Source organism: Aphelocoma coerulescens, chromosome 23 (genome assembly GCF_041296385.1).
Source record: "Aphelocoma coerulescens isolate FSJ_1873_10779 chromosome 23, UR_Acoe_1.0, whole genome shotgun sequence".
Lineage (NCBI taxonomy): Eukaryota > Metazoa > Chordata > Aves > Passeriformes > Corvidae > Aphelocoma > Aphelocoma coerulescens.
In genome coordinates this window covers 7,916,266-7,941,238 of record NC_091036.1, presented here as the reverse complement: position 1 = coordinate 7,941,238, position 24,973 = coordinate 7,916,266, and the positions used below count along the sequence as shown (strand labels likewise).

Below are 24,973 nucleotides of genomic sequence, written 5' to 3'. Positions count from 1 at the left end.
GGGAGAGCCCCACAGAACCCACCCTGACAGCTGGATGCTGTGGCTTAATGTTCAACAGAGCCCCAGCTGAGGAAAAATCAGGAATAAAATATCTGCTGCAACTTCAGCACGTTGCCTGATGCTCCCGGGGGAGATGGCCTGGAATACTTGGAGCTCAGAATCCAGCTGGTCCAGGGACAGCGTGATGCCCCAGCTACTTCCCAGCCAGAGCCTCCTGCCATTTCAGATTTCCACTCTCCCAAACACTTAAGCTGTTCTGATCTCATTTTATCCAAACAAGCAGGTGAATTTGAGCTGTTTAAAACAGCAGATTTGTGTTAACCCAAAATGTTTAGACTGAAATAATCTAGGGAAACGCCACAAAATTGGCACAGCCTGAACACATAAGAAGGCAGGAAAGCTCCAGCAGTGCCAAGCAGCTTGGGATGCAATTCTCTATCGGTTTGCCTGGCCAGCTGGTCCTTCCAACCCTCCCCCCTGCAGACATGTTTTTGCTCATGCCTTGCAGTTAAATATCATGCAGAAAAAAGCTCTTTTCCCACTGCGTCTTGTGGAGTTGCATGACCCCAGTCTTTTTTTTTTTTTTCCAAAACAGAGAACCCACAATTGGTCTCTCACACCCTCAGCAAGCGGCTGTGGTGATGTGTCACCTTTTCCCAAAGGTCCTGTCAGGCTTGGGGCTGCCATTCCCATTAAACAGGGTGAAGCTTTCACTTCCACCACTGCTCTCAGTGGGTCAAACTGGCACAACCAGGATCCATGGAGTCAATTAAAAACCCCACACGTAGTCACACCATGGCCACGCACACATGACACCCCAGCAGGCAGCTCCCAGCTGGCCCTTAGGAACCCCACCTATAAATGTCACAGTTTAATGGTCACAGCATGGGCCAGAGAGAGAAAGCCACCATGTGAGCAAGGAGAGTTAATCCCCATCTTCAGAGATCAAGCCCCAAAATACCCTTTTGTAGAGCCAAGCACTGCCAGCCTGGAAAAAGGCACAGCAGGGACATCAGGGACCAACAGGAGTAACTAAAAAGCATTTCTTCTGTTAAGGATCATTTCTCATGTGGAAGATACCTGCAACAGTCACATGGAATAGTGGCACCTCTGATGCACAGCATTAAAGAATCAAACCCAACCTGGATCTAGTGCAGGGCATTCCAGAATTAATCCTGGTGAGTTTTTAAACTGTTTTAACTCAGGCCACACATCCTCAAAAGTCACCCTGGCTATGGAGAAATGTTGTTTTTAAGCTAAAAATCGCTTCAGATCCAAGTCTGAGACCACAACAAAGCAAGGCTGAAGGCTGTGAAGAAATCAAAGGATTGCATCTCAGATAATGACAGTTCATATCATCTTGAATATACCTAGGAGAAACACTACTGATTTTCAAATGTCCATGAGGAAAATGGCACAAATCCTTTAAGGATGTAGGGTCAGTGAGCCCCAGGACAGGACTGTAGAATGGAGCTGCTTTTCTCCCCCAACCACTTCTGCAGACATCCAAAGACTGGTGGTGCAGTCTAGTTCTTAAGAGAAGCCAAGTATCACCCTCCTTGCACTACAGTGGGCTCTTTGCCCCAGTCCTTTTCTGAGATGGTAAATTCTGGTACACCTTCATTAAGCGACATCTTCATGAGGAAACATCCCTATTTTGATGTGTAAACAGACTTGCACAGTGTGTAAATTGTGAGCTTGGGCCAGATTCCTTCCATCCAGAAACCAGAGTTCACCCGATCCATCTCTTCTTGTAGGAGTTACTATGGGATTTCTGCAAATCCCAGGAGTTTCTGTTCAAAAGGAGCTTGCTGGGCATTTCTGTCTTTGGGCAAATGAGGTAATTCAGTGCCACAGCAGCAACTCTGCTTAACCACCCTTATTTCCCTAGGGAACGCACCTCCCTGAAGTTCTGCCATCGAACAAGCCCACAAGGTGCATCAGGAAGTTCTGCTGGGAACGTGGCTGCTCATTACACACCTCAGGTACCTGGAATAGATCAGTACCTATGGCTCCAGCGGGACCATCGCAGCCCTGAGCTAGCACCGAGGCACTGCCACAAACCTTCTCATTGCCACCACAGTGTGGATGCACAGGCTGGAGAGCAACGCAACTCCCTCCTTTCCCACCCTGCTGTGTCCAGCAGGGCAGTCAAGAATCCGAGAAACTTCCAAATGGTAACAACTCAAAAAGCAAACACTCTTTTGAGGGAAATGCTGTTAAAAGTATCCAAAAAGCACTTTAGGTAAATGTTTCTAAGCTTCCCTAAAACAGCTTTAAAAACTTGGTGTGTGTTTTCCTCCTGAATCATCCAGGGAAGACGTGAATCCTGATCTTAAAGGAATAAAAGGTTGTGGTCACAAAAGCCTCAAATAGTCCCAGCCCTGGGCTTCCCTGTGTTTTTTATGTTTCTAATCACCATAATCTTCACAGGACTCTCCTTAACAGCATCCTGCCACAGTTAACGCAAGAACCATCTCTTCAAGTTCCAGATTTAATCAGTAGGAACTGTGAGAGCTGTGCCATGAAAAAAGACTTCAGAGAGCAAATGAGCAGTTGAGGAAGCACCAGGTCTGCTGGCCCCAATCTCCAGAAAGCACATCATTACACCAAGCCCACTTCCCTGGAAATTACCCCTGTTCTTGGTGTTTGATGAAAGAGCCCAAGACTGACCAGGCCACCTTCTAACAGTAAATAAATCCAAGCAGAAGAACTGTTAATCTCCACCGTATGAAGACAACTGAAGTTTTACTTCTCCCTTCCACTCTCTCCATCACTTTACTTTTAGCAACTCTTGAACAAGACTAGCTGGAGTGAACTGGTGGTGAGGAAGAGAATCTCTGGTTTCATCTGAGCCCTTGGAAATGCTTGATAGGGTCAAAGATATAGAAGTGAAAAATAATGAAAATAATAGACTGTATCTTGAGGGTATTCTTTGTGTGCCAATGTCAATTTCTTCTCTAAAAATCAGGTAATTCCATTTTACAGATGAGGGTGAGCAACTGAGCCCAGCCAGCTGACAGCAAGTGGGAATGAGAGAAAGGCAACAGCGGGATGTGGGAAGTCTCCTCATAGCCAGTGCCTCCCCAGTCCCAGTGCTGGGAACAGCACCCATGACAGACCTGGAATAACACTGACACACACACAGTGCTCGGGAAGTGGGGCTGCACCTAGAGCTTAACACAGTTGTGTTTTCTCCAGCCTGTTACTGAGATACCTCACAGTGGAGAGGGAAAACAAACAAGGAGATGATTGCCAAGCCCTCTTCCCCCAAAACTGCTATAGCTGCCCCAAAAGCTGGGTGACATCACACACAAGGAGGCAATTCTTGGTGGCTTTGGTCCAGGCTCACTCTCAGGGCTGACTCCTGCCCCATGCAGGTGAACTTTCCCACTATCCAAGTGCTTTGCTAAGGTAGTATCCCTGAATCCATGCCAGTCAGAGGCTGTCCCTTAAAACAGCAGCTTGGAGCCTGTCTGAAGATCAGAGAACACGTCGCACAGTGATTGCATGGAAAATAAGTAAGAGAAAGGAAGGAAATGGAGTTATTTCTCTGGTTTCTCTCCCCAGCTGGGCACAGGTTACACAAGTCCCACATTCCACTCCTCCCAACTCCTCCGTTTCACCTGCAATGTTGCCCTGCCACAGCCCCGAAGTTCCCTCGTCTCCCCTGCCCTCCATTACTCACCAAAAGCACCCGGATTTACCGGTCTCGAGAAGTGCGGCTGCCCCATGAGATTCCGTTCAGAGCAGCTCTCCGGGAAGAGGCGGGAGGGGGAGAGAGGAAAAGTCTACGCTGAGAACACTTCAATCCTTTAAAACAATAAAGCCACACTTCGGATGAGGAAAGAGCCTGGCGAGTGAGGCAGCTCCCAACTCTCATGCCACGGCTCCGGTGTCCGATGGTCCAGCACAGGTCCTGCTCTCCCTGTCCCCCATGGCTGGGCACTTGATTCTCATAAATAGGTGTCCGTGCCAGCTCCCTTCACGCAGGAATGCCTGTCATTCCAGAGTCGAGCTGGCTAGGGCCGAAGCTCAGGAAGGGGAGGAGACAGCCAGCCACAATCCAGCCACTTAGCTGCACAATCCAAATTATCAACACCCCTCGCTCCTTCCTCACATCCAGTTTAGCAAGAAGAGAGAAAAGCTGGGAGTGAGGACAAGGAGAGCAGTGTTTTTCTCAGGGATGGGCTTGGAGAATCCATGCACGGCAACACACCAAGGGATTTCACCTCCCAAAATGGGATTAAGGAATTTACAGCCTACCTGTGCCAGCTAAACAAACCAAGGCAGTCAGGGATGAGACAGCCGTTCTCTAAGTGCTGTGGGAGCTGCACTACCCCTTCAAAGAGAGCCTGAGCTGATATGCATCTAGCCAAATATATAATAAAAATACAATTTCATAGCAATTCCTCTCTCTGCTAAAGTTACCAGGAAGCATGTCTTCTCACTTAATTTAAATTTAACAAGGAAAGTAAAAGTTTAGTTTCTATTCATGTGTCACAGCTTGATGGTTAAGGTAACAAACATCCCCCTCAATCATCTGCTTCACAATAAAAGATCTCCAAAGTTTAAATATGTCCACTTGGATTCCTTAATTTATCATTAAAATTTGGGTTAGGACTTCTGTGAACCTGCAGCTTGTTTTCTCTGTACACCCCACAAGAGAGGAGCAGGAAAATCTTTAAGCATCTAGAAGCTTAATCGTAGTTCAGGGAAAAAGGAAAATCAATTTTCAAAAATATACAGGAATTTTCTGCAGCATAAAAGGGATTAAAATCAGGAACCTGACCCCGCATGACACATTCTAGGTTGGTTTTTCCCCAGTGTAGGAGAAGTTTTAAACAGGATTTGCTGCAGCACTTGGTGTCCCTGTCCTTGTTGGGCCAACAAGAGGAGGACTTCAATACGACTGAATACTACCCAGGCAGCAACCCCAATAGGAAAATCTTCTATTCTGGGAAATAACCAGATCCAAGATCGTCGATTTGGGCTGGTGCAGATGGGAACAATCAATGCTGCACATTGCCCACAGCAAATGCCATGGGATTGCTGTTCCCAGTCCCATGGATGGGGGATGCAGCACTACCAAAACATATCCCAAAAACAGGGCAAGGGGTAGTTCTGAAATTCTGTAACACCTCACCTGAGCCACAAACACACCATGAGGACCTTGGTGCTCTTGGTTTCCCCACTACCCTACTAAATGTACCCCTGAGCAATTTGCAAATCCATTCCTCATTCAAAGCAGAGCCGTAAAAACATAGGAGGAAGGAAAACACTTGTGCACCTTCTCCACCTGCACTGTGCTTGCCCTTAGTCCCTGGTGCCAGGCAGGTGACCCTCATCCCACAGACAGCTGGAGCAGGTGGAGGAGCTGGAGATCAGCAGAGCCGTGGAGGAGGACAGCAAATACCACTGTCCTCCCTCACGCAGGGCACATGGACATTCCTGGAAGTGTTGCTCTTCTCCAACTCCCACCATGGACATCTCCATGCTCAGGCTCTCACTGTAGGCAATGAACATCCCGATTCCCAGGAATGCTCCTCCTCACTGAAGACTTTTGCTTTGAAGCAAAGAAAAAGCCATTTTTAAAGCCATTTATATTCACTGCCATCTGGCAGAGACCCATAAAGGTCAGAGATAAAGGCAGGAAGATTTCCCCGTGTCTGTAAATCAACTGCCCAGCTTGGAAGGAGGTCTGGAAAAAACATCCCTGCATTTGGGAATGCTACAGAATGCTGCCTCTAGACCTGCCTGGCTTCTAAGGAATTAAAGTCACTGCCTTTTCTAAGGCATTTGCTGTGAATTCAGAGTGCACAAAAGCTCTGTTCCAGAATAGATGACATGTAGTAAATTGTTAAAGCACAGCAGCACAATCATATCCTGACCCTTTATTTCTACATTAGTAAAACATGAAACATTAGCCTAAATTTCAATAAAAGATATTTAAATAAACGGATTTAAATTCACAGCGGCTGCAGCCCAAGAGATGCATGACAGTTACTCAGACACTGGTGCTGCACAGGAAGCCATCAGGCTGTGAAATAAAGTCCTTTACATTTCTGTATCCTTCATCAGGCCTCAAACACCATCACAGAGAGACTAACAAGATTTGGCAATGGTTGTACCAGAAGTGTTAATATTTCCTCCTGAAAGGCAGGGCTGTGGTGCCCAAGGAGCAAAGAGATACAAATCTGTGTTTCAAATTGCTAGCTGTGGACTTAGGCATCATTCAGGAGTACCAGCCACAACTCTCTCTTTTGGGGGAGAAAGCAAAACCCCACCAGAAAACAGCTGACAATGTGCACAAAAGAGCAGAAACCCAGAAGTAACACCAGCATCATTGTTTTCAAGGGTACTCCTGGCCAGGAAAACCTATCAGTCTGTTCTTCAGCTCCGCCTCTAGAAGGAAAGGTGCAAATTCTGTCCCAGGAAACAGAACTCCAAAAAATGTGCCTGCCTCAACTGCAGCCTGAGGTCAGAGCATGAGAACAGCTCCTAAGAAACCCTCTGCTTTCAGAGGGCTTTGTTTCACCACTGGGGAAAAAATACGGGACAAAGGAACCTGTCCTTATCCCACAGGACATCCAGGACAAAGGAAAACCCACATTTCAAGCAAGGAAGAGTAACAAATGTCCAAAATTCCCATAATAATGAGAAAGGCCATCTGACTTTGCTGTACAGCAACCAGAAGAAACCAGAGCAACTGTTTAACTCCTCAGGGACAGGTGAAGACCTTTCTAAGATTAAAAACTTGGAATAGCAAAGAGCTTTCTAAAGGAGAGCAAAATGGGAAACAGCTGATTGTCCCTTCAGCATTTTCTTTTAAAATATAGTAACCAAGAAACCCCAGTTTCATGAAAATTTTACACGATTTCAGGAGAGGCAGATGGCTGAAATAAAAAAAGACAGGCAGCAAACACCCAAACATGGGGTACATGGCCTTCCTCTGAAGTTTCATTTCCTCTCCATCCAGCCCAGAATCCCATTAAACCCCTGGCATTTCCATGTTAATAATCTGTTTATATACATTGTAAAAGGAACTCTTCTGGATTGTTTCACTTTAAAATCTAATGAAAGCCACAATGAGCCCAATATTAGCTCCTCTAATAAAGCCAGTGTTGTTCACATTTCAGTTCACATCGACATGAAATGCTACATTCACCTGTGGTGACTCAGACATGTGTGTTCCATGATTCAGCCACAGGAACATTAAAAAGGACTCTGGCATTATCCCATCCCTGCCGACGACGGAGCTATTTAAAACCAGTGATACTGGGCGTTTTCCCTCAGAGTTCATCACCAAAAAGTCAGCAGGCACTACAGGGCCTTTAAGGCTCTTTCACTGCAGGAGATGCACCCACTAAAATCCTCACGTGGGGACCACCTCACCAGGAGGGCTGGCAGGGAGGAGAAAAAGTGGCAGCACCACAACTCTGGAGGTGTTTCATTGAATCATGGAATGGTGGTTTAAAGTCTATCTCATTTCACCCCCTGCCATGGGCAGGGACACCTTTCACTAGACCAGGTTGCTCCAAGCCCTGTCCAACCCGGCCTGGAACATGCTTCCAGGGAGAGGCAGCCACAGCTTCTCTGGGAAATCCATTCCCTCACCACTCTCACAGGGAAGAACTTCTCCCCAATATCCCATCTAACCCTACTCTCTGTCAGTTTCAAGCCATTCCCCCTTGTCCTGTCACCCCAGGCCCTTGTCAATAGTCTCTCTCCACCTTTCCTGCAGGCTCCCTTCAGGTACTGAAAGGCCACAATTAGGTCACCCTGAAGCGTCTCTCCTCCAGGCTGAACAACCCCAGCTCCCTCAGCCTTTCCTCACAGGAGAGGTGCTCCAGCCCTCTAATCAACTTGGTTTCACCACAGTTTTTGTTTTCAGTTTTGGAAGAACAAGAAAATGAAAAAATCTTGTATGTATGCATAACAGCTCTGGCTGCCTACAGAGATGCCCCTTTCTGAGCTGTGCTCCAACACTGAGCATGTGGAGCCATTAGCGAGGGCAGCAGAGGCCAGGGAGTCACTCTGAACAAACGAACACAATGTGACGCTTTTCCTTTCTCCTCACATGGAACGAAAAGCTGGTGTGGAAGTGGAAAATTGGTTATTTATAAGGCAGCTGGCATCACATTGTTTGGGCCCTGCAGACTTTGATGGTTCAGATGAGACAAATGTGAGCTAACTGCTCCTGCACCACATGATTTCCTTCATGCTTCCTGTGACATTTCCAAGAGGGAAACTCCTATTTCCCAGAGCATTCCAGTCCCCGTGTCCCCGCCAGTTAGTCAGCATGGTGCTCCACCTCAGACAGCAAAGGGCAGCAGGTCCAGCATATCAGGGACTCTTGGCGTCACCATTAATGTGCTGGTGTCAGGGAAGGTGAGCATGCCATGTCCCACAGCAGTCCAGATGTTGACCACGATGAAGCACAGCTGGAGGAAGAGATTGCTCTGCCAAGGAGCCGACTGACAGCACTTCCAGCCCCACCCTTGGGAAGGTGAGGCCATGCTCCTGGAAAGGCCTTCAGTCACAGCAGGTAGCAGGAACAAGGAATTGCTCCACTGTCACAGGGAATGGGCTTAAAAAATTGTAAATTAAACTGGGCTTTGGGCCCATAGGAGCTTAGGGCAAAAATATCCCCCAGCCTTGTTTTCCAGTGGAAATACAACTTCCATTGGAAGCAGGTTTTAGCCAGTACTGGAAAAGTCTCACCATCAATGCCTCCCCACCACTCCCTGCAATTACAACACAGGCCAAGTATTTTCTTGTTTACTAGTGAGGGAATGCTGAGGAATGTAATCTTGACAAAATTAAAGATTCAGTCACATCTTGGCTAACTTGACTAACCCTAACTTGATCACTATGGTGATTCATGGCTTTGCCATCTCGAGGCAAGGGAAACTCCAAAGCCGTTGAACAACTTTTTGGAGCACCTTGAAGCAGCATTAAAAGAAAGTCTGGTCAGAAGCCAAAGGAAGCATACATATAGGATACATTCCAACAAAGCATCAGGCATTAGCAAAGCATCAGCGTATTCCCAACAGGGAAGCATTCAGAGGCAGGATACCCATCTGCCACTTCCAGCTATATTATTAGGAACACATTAAGCAAAAACACGGAGAAGAAAATTACATTAATTATTGCATTGTTTAGAGAAGAATCAGGAATGACATTTAGCTTAACTCTTGTTTAACCCTCTCCTGCAGCAAAAACGCAAGATACTCAGAGAAAAAATGAATAAACTGACATCATCTGAGGCTCCCCACTTCAAAACATGAAGATGAAGAAAATCAAAATATATTCCCCTCCTTCCAAAGCACTGCCCAGCACAAGCTTTTAGGGCTGGCCCAGCACAGCGCACAGTGCTCTTCCCAAGCAAGAGGCTGCTGCACAGTCACATCCACCACAAACAGCCTTACAGGACAAACCTAACTCCTAAGACTTTACAGCTTTCTGCAGACAATATCCAAAATAAACAAGTCCTCCAGCAGAGTAAGTACATCTATGCCACTTATAAAACCAATGGGACAGAGTTTGTTAAGCACAACACTGGAAACTGCAAGCTACCAGCAAGAATATCAGTAAATGTGAAACCTTTAAATTCAGATTAAATTGCAATTAACCTTAAGGGGTAGGACTATATTTGACTCTAAGCCAGTCTTCAGTGTATAGGTCAAGGTCAACACACTTGTGATCCCAAATTTCTCTTCCTACCTCTAATCCTTCAAGATGCCAAACTTCAGCTGCAAGCCTCTCTGCCCACACAGTAACTGAAAAGAAAGGCAGCAAGATTTCTCTGTAAAACTTGTTTCCTCTTTTAAACATTCCACAAAAATCTTAGTAAATGCATTTGCTCTTCATACCCAAAGCTGACCACCTTTGTTCTGCCAACCCAACAGGCTTGCAGCAGCCACACCACACCAATAATCCAAATTATCCTTCAACACCTCCAGCTCTCCAGTCTGATGTTACGTTTTTTCCAAATTACTGCACAAGCCAGGCAATGCCAGGCTACCACCTACCACCCCTCACTCGCCTGGCTCTGCTCAGGGAGACTTACAAAAGCGCCTTGGTTTAGTTTTTGGGGAACACCCAATTTCCCCACTGCACCTGCTCTGCTTTAATTATTGACTAGGCGAGGAGCTCCTGATTAAAATGCAAGGCAAGCCTGGCACATAACCTCAGCTTCTGATCATCTCCCGCAGATACAGTTGGAAGAGAAACCCAAATTCCCTGCCATAGTTCAGGAATCAAAACAAAGGGTGGATCAGTTTCAGTTGGGGCACTTAAATTCAGCAAGGAAAATACTTTTTGTACCCTTGCAACTGAAAACTCTCATAAAATTTGAAATTTTAAACCACAGCTTTAGGTTCACACACAGAGAGAAGGTTTAAAAGCTCCCTTTCAATTGTACTGTGTTTTTACAAGCCATTTCTGCCAGAGTGAATCTAACAGGTAATTACAGGTCTGACCTCCTTCTGTTGCACAAATATGCCTTTGGAAACAATGTGGATAAATATTTGCCCAATACAAGAAGACAACTCCAAGAGGAACCATTCCAGTTTATCAACTCTGTGATTCATGTTGATACAAGCTTTATTCTCTATTTAAGGAACAAGATAACGCTTAGGAAGTACATCTGGCCAAATTATGTTTCATAGATCTACCATGGGCCACCCTAAACAGTGGCATGGCCAGACCTCAGGTCACACCCAGACAAGAGCCATCAGCAAGACAGGGAGTGAACCTCAACCTCAACTCCAAATATTGACTCTTGCTCAACCACCAAGGTATCTCCGAGCAGCAGCAAGGCTGAAGATGGAAACATGATGAGTAAGGCATTGCTGCTAATGTGAATAAAGCAGTGCTGGGGTTGTGCTGTGTAACATCCCCTTCTTCCCCTTTGGAACTGGGGAGAGAATTATGGAGGCCCAGAGCAGCTGAAAGCAAAACGAGAGCACTCCACCTGCCTCCTTAGGCTCATCCTGAAATCCCAATCCCAGATGCTCCTGTTTTCTGCCAGTACCAAGAGAACTTGGGAAAACACAATCGTGGCAGCCACAGGCACAAAGAGCCGCCCAGGAACAAGGCACAAAAATCAGACAGGATGATTGTGTCCCAAACTATAGACCTTGGGTCCCCAAACCAAACACTGTTTACGCATCACATTGACTCACATGAGTGCAGGGACAATGCCATGGGAATTGTTTACAGTGTCAAGGTCGTTTCATATAATTAAAGGAAATGTCAAGAGATGAGATAACACCAACAGTTCTGATGGTACAGCTAATCCTAACCTTGTAGGAAGCTGTTTCTCCCCGAGTTGCTCCCCCTCTTGCAGACACAACCCTTCACAGATTCCCAGATTCCTCATTTCACCTCATTTCCTTCATCCTGTGTCTGTAGAGGACCTGCAGCGGCCTAGGAGCAAACAGCACCACACCGAAACAGCAGCTGAAAACCATTTGCAAGACTCTCAAATAATGCTCCCCCCTCTCCTCCCAGTGGCAGGGCTGGACGTGGGGCTGCAGTCGGAGCACTGCCACAGGCACTGCTGCCAGCAGGAAATGGGGTTCAATTCACAGAATCACAGAAGAGTTGGGGTTAGAAGGGACCTCTGGTTGGACCCAGTCCAAACCCCTGCCAAGGCAGGGTCACCCAAAGCAGGTAACAGAGGAATGCATACAGGTGGGTTTGGAATGTTTCCAGAGAGGGAGACTCCTGGCCCTCCCTGGGCAGCTGTTCCAGGGCTCTGCCACTCTCATGGAAAGAAGTTCTTCTTCATGTTGGGGTGGAACTTGTGTTTTAGTTTATGGCCATCGCTCCTTGTTCTGTCCCTGGGCACCACTGAACAGAGCCCGGCACCATCCTCTGGTTCCCCTTGGAGACATTTCATAGATTCAGAATGTTAAGGGATTGGAATGGACCTCAGAGATCACCTAGTCCCAATCCCCCTGCCCTGGGCAGGGACACCTCCCACTATCCCAGGTTGCTCATTGATGAGATGCCCTCTCAGCCTTCTCTTCTCCAGACTAACCAGGCCCAGCTCCCACAGTCTCTGCTCATCAGAGGGATGCTCCAGACCACTTATCTCTGCGGCCTCCACTGGACCCTCTCCAGTAGCTTCTTGTCTTTCTCACACTGTGAGGACCAGAACCAAACACAATGAATTAAAGCAGGGCACCAAGAGCTGTGAGCACAGCCCAGCACAGCCACCACAGACCATCAAGGATGGGCTGCGAAACAGCAGCTCAAACCCACCTGTTGGAACAGCCTCGAGCTCAGTAAGAATGAGCTCCTCAAATATTTACTCACCCTCTCAGAAAAATTCTGCAGCATAAGAATTATAGCACAGGACTGTTTCAAGTATGTCAGCTAACAAGCTTCCAGCCAGCCTAATGGGAGCTGCAGTCCCACCTTCACTCAGATGCAGATAACTCCCACACCAGCAGGATAGACAGAGGAGGAGTCACCCCTTTCCTGCCCAGGGAAGTCTTTGGGAGCCTCACACCTGAGTTAAACACTTTGAGATACAGGCTGGGATCAAAGAATGATGTGATGGCAGAGATTAAGCAGCCAAAGAGCTCCACTCTACATCCCATGGCTCCGTGAGACACTTCCCAGTGCTCAAAGAGGGAACACTGTTGATTAGGGAGAAAGATCATAAAGGTAAGTATCAGAAAAAACTCCCCACCGTGGCATCCACCAAAATCTCCCTCCTCATAATCCAGAACACACCAGCCTGAGCAGCACCAAAACTCAGGTTCAAGGGTTTTCAGATTTCAGGAAGAATGAGCAAGATCCACAAGAAGTTCAAAGAGAAGTCACTGGGAAAACCAGTGGAAAACATCTGGATTAACTAATTTATCAAGGGTCTGTGCCTCTATCAGACTGTGTTCCAGGAATGAAAAGTGGCTCCAGTAAGTGTACTCTTCAAGAGCAGTTATAGCAAGGACACCTTAGAGCAAGCGTATGGTGTGCAAAAATTATGGTGTATAAACACAAATATTAAAACTGTTTTTCTGTGCACTTTAGGTTTGAAATCAGGAATTTTTTCTTGTGCTGAATTCCCATCTCAAAAAGCTTGTGGAAAGTGCTGACTCCTTTGCTTTAAGAATTACCCCCTGCGGTCCCTGGAATTATAGGCTAGTGTGATGCCACCTAAATCCATCACCTTATCAACAGCAGGGCTGGCTGGCCTCTGGGCACTTAAACTAGTCCAAAATCCCAGGTGGCCCCTTGGCTACACCAGCCCCCCACATCCTCTCGCTGCCTTCTTTGAGACAACCCAAACACTTTGTCATTAGCAACCCTGAAGCTCATTTCTGCAGTAAATGAGCTCCTTGGATCTTGCAGAACAATTCTCACCTTCCTCAAGGGAACAGAAAAGAATAAAAATAAAACCTTTAATAACAGAATTTTCCTGTATTTATGGAAATTTCTGGTTTGGCACAAAAACATCTGCTCATTTAGTGGGTGTTATAAAAATCACTTCCATACTCTGGTGATGCTGAAACTAAGAGGCCTGGTTTAGTGGTAATTGAGCAGAGAAAAACATTTTCCATGACTTTGAAACCCTGCAACAAATTCTAGTTCTCACTGGGATATAGAACTTCACCTCTCCACTGTACGTGGTCATCTTGAATCCCTGTGCTTTGTGCTGCTGCAACCACTGCTGGAGCTTGACCTGGCAGTGACAACGCCACTGTTCCGGCTCATCCAAACCCTGCATGGAAGTCAGGCCAGTACAACCTGGAGGTCTGTGCCCAACAGGAAAACAACCCCACCTGTAATGACCACAGCCAGTGACTGAACATGCACTATGGCTCTTCTCTCCTTCTTACAGGATCATTTTGGTTCCAGAGCTTTCCTGACACTGGTTACCTTGCAATTTATCCAACTCCTTAAAACCAAGCTTGAGATAATCCCTTTTAAGCACCCCACCAGCTACTTGCATTTAAAACAATCACCACAGGCTATCACAGATGCAAAATGAGACTTTCAAGCCAGAACTAATTATTCTCTGCAAATATGATGGCCCAGAACAGTCTCCATCACAGAAATTCACTCAATGGCAGATCGTTGACGCCAGGAATGTGTGACACAGAGAAGTCTCCTTTTAAACTTGTCCTCGTTCTTCAGTTCTTTTCCTAAACATCTGTTTATGGATGGGCTTAAGGGATTCTTGCTGTGGAGAAGTGAATGGCTTCAGGAGGCCACAGGGTGTTCATTATCAAACTCATTTAAAAAAATAACCCAGCACTGCTGCAACAAACTGTCCCAGACACCACCTCCCAACATGAACTCTAGGAAGCTTGATCAATACTTTATCCTGAAAAGAAAAATAAGAAAAAGCCCTGAACAGGGCAAGGGTGCCAGACTGACTCACATAATCCCATTAGAGTTATCCAGAGCACTCAGTTTGCTCAGTATCTGAGAGATAACAGGATTAACTTCATGTTCAACATCATTTCAGCCTAATAATTGCGGAATCACTCCTACAGCTGTAAAATCATTGATTCAGCAGGGGATTCCCATCATCCCCCACCAGTTCCAGCCTTGAAAGCCCCTTCATTAGCGTCAGCATCTTAAGTTAATTACTTGGAGAGATTTTCCTTTCCTCTCCCAAAGCAAAATTTGACTTAACCCCTGCAACATACAATGCTTGGGCAGAACAAACTCCTGCTTTCCCTGCAGGAAGGGACCCTGTTTACTTTCCTAATCACCACTTCAGTTTCCAAGATTTAATGCTAAGACCAAAGAGCTGGAGGGGGGGAGGGCAGGCTTTTCATCATTTTGGTTGAATTTCAGCGAAAATCATGGCAGAGGCTGGTTATAGTCCTCTCAAAGATCAAGGTTCAGCCCCAGATCCCTGCCTAACTCTGTATTCCTGGGGAGAAGAGGTTGATCTGCTCTCTAAAAGCAGAGCTACGGCCAGCTGGGATCACCATAGAGCCTCCAGGAGTGATTTTCCTTGCCAAGCCATGACTTGCTGCTCACCTCACCTTGGAAACAAGTCCCTTAGTGCAGCAGGGCTGGGGAAGGAAAAGGGAAAGCATACAAAGCAAACAGTACACAGAGCTGCTTCCGACCCCCCAGGGGAACAGCCTCAGGAACCAGGACGTGTTTCTATAGGGAATTTTTTTATGGAGGGCAGAACACTGTTAAATTCTACCCTTCAAGTGCAGCAGGAGGCTGTGCTACATCACTTAGGCCAGTGTTGTTATGCTGGCACTAAGCCTGACATGGTGCCAAATCAGACCCCACTGGACTGCCTGTGAAAGTCAATGTCCACAGCCGCTGCTTGGCTGCACCGTCATGGTTTGTCTCTTTTACCCCCCCCCAAAAAAGGGGAGAGAGGGGAAGGGGGAAATCTCCTACAGAAATGCAATTCACAAAATTCTAGAATGGTTTGAGTTGAAAGGGACCTTCGAACTCATCTCATTCCACCCCCTGCCACAGTCCACTATCCCAGGTCGCTCCAAGCCCTGTCCGACCTGGCCTTGAACACTTCCAGGGATCCAGGGGCAGCCACCGCTCTCTGAGAATTCCTTCCCAACATCCCATCCAGCCCTGCCCTCTGGCACTGGGAAGCCATTCCCCGTGTCCTGTCCCTCCAGTCCTTGTCCCCAGTCCCTCTGCAGCTTCTCCGGGAGCCCCTTCGATCCTGGCCCCCCTTGGGCCGGTCCCGCGCGCCCTCTGGCGGCCACGCGCAGCTCTGCGGCCCCTCGCGCTCCCCGGACATTCCGGGGGCTCAGGGGCGGTCGAGGCCGAACCTCGGACATGGAGGGGCTGGAGTGTGTTCAGAGACGGGAAACGGACCTGAGGAGGGGTCTGGAGAACCAGAAGCGGCTGAGGGGGCCTGGAGAAAAGGAGGCTCGGGGGGATCTTCTTGCTCTCTCCAACTTCCTGGCAGGAGGGTGCAGGCCAGGTGGGGGTTGGGCTCTGCCCCCATAGAACAAGGAACAGAACAGGAGGAAACAGCGTCAAGTTGTGCCAGGGAAGGTTTAGACTTGATATTGGGGAAAATTCTTCATCAAAGGGTTGTCAGTCCCTGGCACAGGCTGCCCAGGGCAGTAGTAGAGTCCCCATCCCTGCAGGGATTTAAAAGCCATGTGGATGTGGCACTTGAGGACAAGGGTTAGTACTGGCCTTGGCAGTGCTGAGGGAATGGCTGGACTTGAGGATCTTGGTGGGCTTTTCCAACCTGAAGGATTTTGTGATTCTATGGTAACAAAATTGCACAGCTGAGTTACACCAGTGTACAAAGCTCTACCTTACAGAGCCTTAAGACTAGCTCTAATAGGAGCCAGGATCCATGGCAGAGCCTGAATCTGCAAAAATCAGCTCAGAACCTGCAGAGCCTGAGCACCCGCAGGCTCTGAACAGATGTATACATGGAATTTAGCAATTCCTATAAATGTTCTTCATGTGCCAGGGAATACAAATTTTTCATAACCCGGACAGTAAATCCTTTTGAAATCTTAAAATTTCTGCTTCACAAAATGAGACAAACCCAGGCTAGGTTGAAGAGCCATGTTCTCTCTAAGCAAGTCATGGTTATCCACTCATCCCATCACAGCTGGATGGGCCCAACCTGTAAAAAAGCCACCTTGTATCTCTGGTTTCCTGTTTGTTTCAAGAGACAAAAGACACCTTCAGCAATCAGAGCCAGGGCTCCTTTCCAAGACCAAGCAGATAAAGTGGTGATGTCAGCAGTGACAACATCCAAGTGGTCACACTGGGACTGCACCTCAGGACAAGCCTGAGGGCCTGGGAGTAGCTTTGTCCAGCCAACAGCTCAGCTAACACTATTTACAGCTCACAAAGGCAGCAAGAAAATGAGAACATTCAGTATTTTGTTTTTAAAAGGCCAGGTTTGCCACTCAGCCTGGACACATTGCTGCTGTACAAAGAAACAGTAATAACAAAAATCACATTAATACTAAACCTGCTCACCTGGTTCCAGGCAGGCTCCTCTTCTACTCCCAACCCCAATAAAATCAGCTACTAAAATCCCTGGACAGAATTTACAGGCAACATTCCAGGAGCAAGGTGAATTTAAGATCCAACAAGTTAAAAAAGAGAACTACAAACTCTGGAAACCTACTGCCCTGCTCTGTGCCCTACTTACTGAGCCACAGGAACTGCACACTCACTGTTTCACAGCAAGTCACCCTGAATTACCCAGAGGATTGACTGCATGCCTCCTATAGGGTCTTATCTCTTTGCACAAGAAATAAGATTGTTCAATTCTGTCATGAAGCACTTCAGAAACGACACTTCTCACTCAACATCAACCTTTGCCACTATCTTGCTCCAACCAGCCTGGAGGCCAAAGCATCTCCATCCCAACACATCCACAGCTGAGCCAGGAAACCACAAAACCAGCAGAATTAACCTCTGCTTTCCCCCAGTCAGGGATATGGGTACAAACTACAAGACCACTTACCACAACAGCTTCAAAAGTCACTCAAAATGGGGTGTCACAGAATTATGAGGTCTCTGGCAGGTCAGCAAATAATCTCTGTAAAACACTTGGCTTGTAGCTCAAGAGGGAAAGGCAGCAAGAGTTCAGACACTGCCTCAAGTTGTTCAGGGAGGAATTATCAGGTATTAATTTTCAGAAATGCCACGCTAACTAGATGGATGGCTGAGCTGAACCACTTGCAAATACAGCAGGCAGAAAAACAGTACCGACATGCCATCGAGTGCCCCAAGCACCCTGACAGCACTCAGTACATTAATTACACTAAGAACTAGAACAAATTTAAGAACAAAAGGCTGTCAGGATAATGTCCCAAAGTATTTTGCTAACCTGTCAAGTGCACTCAACTTCTTTACAGTAATGCTCTCAGGTAGGTAAGGAAATGCTCTATGCTGCACCTTGTTTAAAAGTCAAATGGTCTCCGCTGAGATCAGTTCCAACCTCTGGTAACCTGCCTAAGGAATAGGAGGAATTTGCCTTTCTACCTGCTTGCAAATTAGTGCCCATCAACTGTAATTAAGGATTTGATCTCAGGCACTTTGGCCACTTCAGTTCTTCTGCTGTATCACACAGAGCAGTGTTAGTGCTGCACACACAACATGCAGCATCTGAGGGGAATCACAGCTTCTGTGTCTTCCCGGAAGAAAAACCCGTTCTTTTGTTCTGGAACAGACATTATGAAGATATTTCCATTGGCTACTTAGCAGTGACTGTTCTTCTCCAGCAGACCTGAGCTGGTGACAGCAAAGCTCCCAACCCCGCAGTGCTCTGCACATCAAACCCAGCACACACTGCTGGCACTGACTGCCAGCTTCAGCAGCCTGGCTTAAATTGAGACCTTAGAGCCCCTTCCAGTGCCTAAAGGGGCTCCAAGAGAGCTGGAGAGGGACTTGGGACAAGAGCCTGGAGTGATAGAACAAGGGGGAATGGCTTCCCATTGACAGAGGGCAGGGTTAGATGGGATATGGGGAAGGAATTCTTTCCTGTGAGGGTGGTGAAGCCCTGGGGTGCCCAGAGCAGCTGTGGCTGCCCCATCCCTGCAAGTGTCCAAGGCCAGGTTGGACATGGCTTGGAGCAACCTGGGATAGTGAAAGGTGTCCCTGCCCATGGCAGGGGGTGGAACTGGATGAGCTTTAGAGTCCCTCCCAACCCAAACCATTCCATGATGGTTCCCATAATGGTTTTGAATCTCTGAGCATCTGAAGGTATAGCTCTGATTTTTGGGGATAAAGATGGGAGTGAAGCAGCCAGCCATGCATCCTGCTGGGAAAAAGCAGCAGAGCAGGTGGGATAAGAACCAAGTATTCATGTTTTCAGCCCTTTGCTCTACTCAGACTATATTTGGAGTCCAAGCCTCCAGAAGCAGCAGATTCATATCACACTGGTTTCTTTCTGAGGCATGTAACCCAAGAGTCAGCTTAGATGCTAAAACAAATTACTTCTTTGTTTGCACAAAGGTGAAGGACTTGAAGAGTATTTCCTATTTTTAGGAGGAAAAGAATTGGGAAAGAAGTAGCACAGCAGGAGATAAAGGGGATAAAAGTCCGCATGGAATAAAGCAGTAGCTGCAGAAGATTCTTAAAGCATCCATAAACTTAGTATTTCAGGAGCTTTCTAAAAAAGCAGCTTTGGGTAACAGCCTGTGTGTGCAAAGGCTACTTCACTAATTACCCCAAATGTTTCACAGTTATCCAACAGACATTTAGACCTTTAAGGGACTTAAAGGTTCATATGTGAATACCTGCAGAGGAAGTGTGTAAGCATAGGCAGAAACTGTCAACAGAGTGCAAAGTCCAGGAGGTCAAAGGACCCAACAGCAAACACTTTCCATGAAAAGGCATTCCATGCTCCCTCTGAATGTGTTCATTAATGATTGCTCGTTACTGGGCAAGCAAACTGCAGGTCTGCTCCCACCTTAGGTCGATCTAACATGGCAGCAGAGCTTTCAAGGAACCATGGGCATAAGGTGAGACTTGCCCTGCCAAGCACAAAGCTTCCACTTCAATATTTTGCTTTTTAGATCTCACAGACTTACAGACAGATGAAATACTAGATAGAACACAATCCCCTGACAAAGAAAAAAGTCCAGACCTAGCTCAGATCATGGTAAGGTGAGTGAGTGGTCTTTGGGAGGGGCCTGGGCAGTGTCAGCACAGGCAGTAGATGAACAGCAAAAATAGGCTCCGAAAATAGAGTGAGTCTTCACCTGCGCCCCAGGGAGGATCTGAAGAAGGGAAAGGTATCCCAGAGACATTTCCCTTCAACAGATCACTTGTGTAGGTGGGACCTTGAGGAAGCCTGGCCTCGCAGCATGTGTACATTTAGATTTTATTTATTCCCCTCCCTAATCTCCATCCTCCCACCGGCACCTGCCCTGCCGGCTCCTCCGGGGCAGTGCTGTCCCTCCAGCAGGGACCACGCGGGACTGGCACAACACCTCTCATCTCCTCAGAACAGTGCAGGTTCCCCCACTTCAGAACCTCCTCCATCTCCATGTCACTGCAACCTGAGCAGTCTGTACATTCCTAAAGCAAATGCCAGTGACACAGGCACAGCCTACAGGGAAGGAATTCCGCTTTAAGTCCAGCATTAGTGACAAACAAGGACATGTGAGGCTGCCCTCACACACACACACATACCCCAAATTTACTGCAGAGAGCTGATCTAAAATTGTAGAATCCCAGAATGGTTTGGGTTGGAAGGGACCTTAAAGCTCACTCATTCAATTCCACTCCCCTCCAACAGGCAGGGACACCTTCCACTAGACCAGGTTGCTCCAAGCACCATCCAAATTGGCCTGGAACACTTCCAGGAGTGGGGCAGCCACAGCTTCTCTGGGAAATGCATTCCAGTCCCTCACCACCCTCTCAGGGAAGAATTTCTTCCTAATATCCAATCCAAACCCATCCTCCTTCAGTTTAAGGCCACATGTGGCAACTTAACCTACAGTCACTTGCTCAGGGCCACATCCCAAGGTTTGCTGGAAGTTTCTGTGGATTCTTCTGAATACTTAACTCAAGGCAGGGTCATGAGCAAATTTTAAGCTGCATACCTGTTCTAGAATACCATGTATGGACAGCTCTGAAACTTTACTGCAGCTGCCTGGAGACCTGGCTTCCACTTGTCCTCAGGGATGAGCATGAATTAAAATCTGAAGACAACAGCAAATTTCATTTTTAATTAGCCAGGGCAGTCAGCCAAGGAAGGCTCCCCCACCCACCCATGGCTGGTGAAGCCTGACAGCTCAAAAGGATTTATGCTTCCCTGTGCATTCCCAGTGGCCATTCCAAGCAGACCAGCTCAAAGAAGCGCCACCCATGCAGCATCGTGAGTGCAGTCAATATCCAACCACGGAAGGACAGCAACGCATCCAAAGCACCAGGCTTGAAGGCAACAAAGGACACGGACTTAGACTTCAGCTCCATCTTACCTCATCTCTGGGATCAACCCAGGAGTCCTGAGCTTAGCAGCACTTGGAGAATGAATATCCTTAAAAGCAAAGGAATTTTAAGGAAATGATAATAAAAGATTAATCAGTTTATTCTGTCTTTACTATGGGGCTCTTGGCTTCCAGCACGAAGGAGGTAACACGTAAAGCTTCCCAACCAGCCATAGGGGATGTCTGTGCATGCAAAGATCCAGTACAGATATTCCATCCTAAACTGGCACTGCTCAAGTTGTTCAGAGGGAAAGGGGAGGTAACTTTACTTAAGCTGGCAAAGTGCAAACAGAACATACAGCTTTTGACATCCCAGGCCACCAGCATTCCTCAAATCAGGGGCTCTCAAACCTCAACAGGCTCCAACCCTGTGTCCCACTGATCTAGCCAAAAAATGGGGTTCAACTGCACATGAGAAGGGACACAAAGCTTTGTGATGTGAACAGAGGTGGCTGGTGGCAGTCCCAGCAAAGGCTGAGTCCTGGTGAGTAAGGAGAGCTAACTGATCACAGAATGGTTTGGGATGGGGAGGGACCTTGAACATCTTGCTCCATTCCCTGCTGTGGGCAGGGACACATTCCACTAGACCAGGTTGCTCAGAGCCTCATCCAACTTGGCCTTGATGTTGCTCAAAGCCATCTCAGTAATTCAAGCTCTAGAGACTGAAAAATGGCCCTGCTCCACTGTGCTCTGTCCCAGGGCTGAGTAGGAGCTGCCATCTCCACAGCCACTCCTCCAGCCTCGGCTGCCAGTGCCACACTCACTTCACCTTCCACCTCCTCCACAAGTCATCATTTGGAATTAATTTGCCATGAGCAAATCAGAAGGGAAAGCAAGCAGCACAGATTAAATGTGCACCTTTACAGCCTGACAAAAAGAAGGCAACAGCAGTTCTTGCCACCAGGACTACAAGCACATTATGTTTTTATGCAGGAACTCTTGGCTTGCAGATGCCAGGCCACTGGGCTCCAACACTCCAGCTCTGTATGAAGCCAAAAACTGGCCTTAATCTGCCTTACCAAGCACACTGCCCTGCTGACAAGTACATCCATTCCCAAAGTTTTCAGCATGGCATCACCTGACTGCATACAATAACCTAGAAATATCATTTAAGAGTTAGAAGTCACCAACTGCAGTATCACAGTCCAGAAGATGTGAGGTCAATGTGCTGCATGGATAATGGTTTCCCACAGTGCAGGCAAGAGCTTTCATGCAAATCTCATGTCAATAGCAGGGAAAAAATGGGCATTAAACTCCTTTCTTGTAGCCATTTTAGGCAAACAGATAGAAGAGCTCTTCAAGGCAATCGCTAAACCAAAAATCTGTGCATTTTAGTTACAACCATATCCTTGCATCAGTTAAGCCTACCAGGGATAAATTTGCTTGCCTCAGGGCAAGCACTACACACTGCCTAAAGCAAGAGATTTAAATTTTAATTTAAAAAAAATTTAATTAAAAAAAAATCCTCTATCTTCTGCAGGACAGAGCAGCCTAAAGGAATAAATACAGAACCACAGGAACAACCAGGAGCTGATCCTCCTTTATGCCTTGCCATGTGCCTTGTTCAAACCAGCTCATTGCTTCTGGCCTCTTCCCTATTAAGAAAGGGGATGTTACTTGTTTTTAAGAACTTGGGATAGCCAAGAGACCTGTATTACAGGTTTCACAGATGGGAGATTCCAAAAAAGATCTTCCATATGTACAGAGCTTCAATTAGATCTGGTCCACACTACGGTACAAGCGCAGCTGTTGCATCTGCAAAACTACATTATTTTCTTATCACCTTCTACACTTGAAATGAAGACACCAAGTTTAAAGTAATCAGGTTTTTTATGATGCTTAACGACCAAGCAGGACAGGTCAGGTCCATAATCTGTGGCAAGATATCCAAGACCGTACTCACCAGCGTTCTCTTCCATTCCTCTTGCACACTAGTGTCCGCAGTAATTCCTACAAAAACAGGAAACAAAGTCAACACGCAAATTAAAATTCCAAGTGTGAACAAAGCTCAGATTTAGTTTCATTTCTCTATCAGCTCTGCTCAGCCTACACAAAACCAGCATGGAGGGAACCTAGAGTAGAACTCCTGCCCCAAACTAGGAAGAGTGAGACATTGTCACCCCTCTTTGAAGGTATCAGAAGCTTCTAATCACACACATGCTGTGATGGAAAGAAAAGAGAAACAAAATTAAGGTGTCATAATCACAAAGCAGCAATATTTGCTCCCAGGGAAAACATTCCACATCTGCCTCTTCAGGAAGGGATGTGCCTGCTGTAAAAGGGAACAGCCTACTGCTTATCTAGCAAAGGCAGCACAGCACGTGCACAGGAAGTATTTCAGATGCCACACAGCATCAAGGCACTTTTGAACATATTGGGGGGGGGAAGGAAGGGGGGAAAAGGAGGAACCAGGATTTTAATAGAAAAGCCAGTTTTTCTCTGGAGAAAGTTCTGAAATGAAGTGCCAGAGGAACAAAGTTTGGGGAAATCATTATGTGTCCTGATTTTGACAGATTCCGTAGCACAGTAAAAACAGGCTCCATTTTTTAGAAAACGGGAGGTTCTGTCCTCATAATCTTGCAGTTCAAACTTAGACAACCACAACTAGACATGTCAGCAGGAACAGCATGGGGTGACTGGGGAAGAACTAAAATAAAGTTGTTCCAGTGCCAAGGAGTCAAAGCCAGCCTTTATCCATAGCCCACTTCAGCCTAGCCTTTTCCCCATGAAGCCCAGGCAAACTCATCACCTTTGCTCCCAGCAGCAAAGCACAGCTTGGTGGCTTTAATTTAACGTCAGATCAGCTGATCATCTTCATGTGACAACTTGCTGACTGTGCAGCATGTGCTCATGTTCAAGAGCACTAGAGCATCCCAGGGCTGCAGTGTCAGCGGAGACAACCACAACACACCATCCATGGAAGCTCTGCCCAGGGGGGCTTTTCAGCTTTGCTTTGCTCAGCTGTGTGGGGAAAATGCTTCTCTGGATCAGACAACCATGCTCCAGGCTACTTCTCTCTGCTGTAGCTTGAATTCCATTGCAGTGATGTTCTTGGAATGGGGGGGGGGGGGGACACCTCAACAGAGCCACTAAACCCTCAAAGCATAATTGGTGATCACAGGTTCAAACAGCTCAAAAAAGATAACAAGTATCTGTACAGGCTTCTGTGCAGCAAGTGGATCAAGACCAGAAGGTTTTGATTTCAGAGGTAGACGGCCACAAGTTGCTTATGAAACACCCTCAGAATCCCTACAGCCTAATCCATTAACACCGGACATAAAGCTGTTAAAACACAGCTTTCACACCACGCATTTGGATGTATGGTTTGGTGCATCCACGTGCTGCATCAAGGACACTGTTTGTGAGAACTTGAATGAATGAACTGCAGAATCACTTAGGCTAGAAAAGCCCTCTAAGGTGATTGAGTCCAACCATTAACCAGCGCCGCCAAGGCAACCACTAACCCATGTCCCCAAGTGCCACATCCACATCTTTTTGAACGCTTCGCTTCTGGGAATGGTGACTTCCAGAAGGTTGACTAAGCAGCCTGTGCCATGGCTTGACAACCCTTTTGGTGAAGAAATTTTCCCTGATGTCCAACCTGAACCTCCCCTGGCACAACTTGAGGTTGTTTCCTCTTGTCCAGTCTCTTACTCCCTGGGAACAGAGCCTGACTCTCATCTGGCTCCAAACTCCTGTCAGAGAATGCTCCCCCACTGAAGGCAGAAGAGCCACCCTCCCTGCCTGCCGTTTCAGCAAGCCCTTCTGGGAAAGGAAAGCAGAAGGGAAACAGAAACAGCCAACTCAAAGCCTACTTGAACCTCAGCACAGATGACAGCAATGCTCCCACTCCCCCAGAGCCACCAGGGAGCTGGGTTTCATTTATCTTTCAAGGGCATTCCTGCACAGGCTGTGCTGAGCTTTGCATACTACAAGGGGCACATTTGTGCCTGGAATACTAATCCTGGCAGCCTGTCACTGCTGGACACTCACTGTGCACACTAGAGACATCTGTCACTGCCTGACAGCACAGC

The 24,973-nt window shown here is 47.1% G+C and overlaps 1 protein-coding gene across 9 annotated transcripts in view; it reads right to left on the bottom strand.

Moving 5' to 3' along the window:
- Positions 1-24,973, bottom strand: part of PHACTR4 (phosphatase and actin regulator 4) — a 65,534-nt gene that overhangs the window by 18,935 nt on the left and 21,626 nt on the right. For 4 of the 9 annotated variants that reach the window (XM_069035872.1, XM_069035874.1, XM_069035873.1 and 1 more), the window contains exon 2: positions 22,843-22,889. In XM_069035872.1, coding sequence (XP_068891973.1) covers positions 22,843-22,858 — 16 coding nt within the window. In that variant the 5' untranslated portion in view covers positions 22,859-22,889. Of the gene's footprint in view, positions 1-3,688; positions 3,869-9,726; positions 9,783-20,552; positions 20,652-20,930; positions 20,990-22,842; positions 22,890-24,973 lie in introns of those variants that run through there. The other 5 variants (XM_069035876.1, XM_069035878.1, XM_069035880.1 and 2 more) reach the window with 4 other exon arrangements.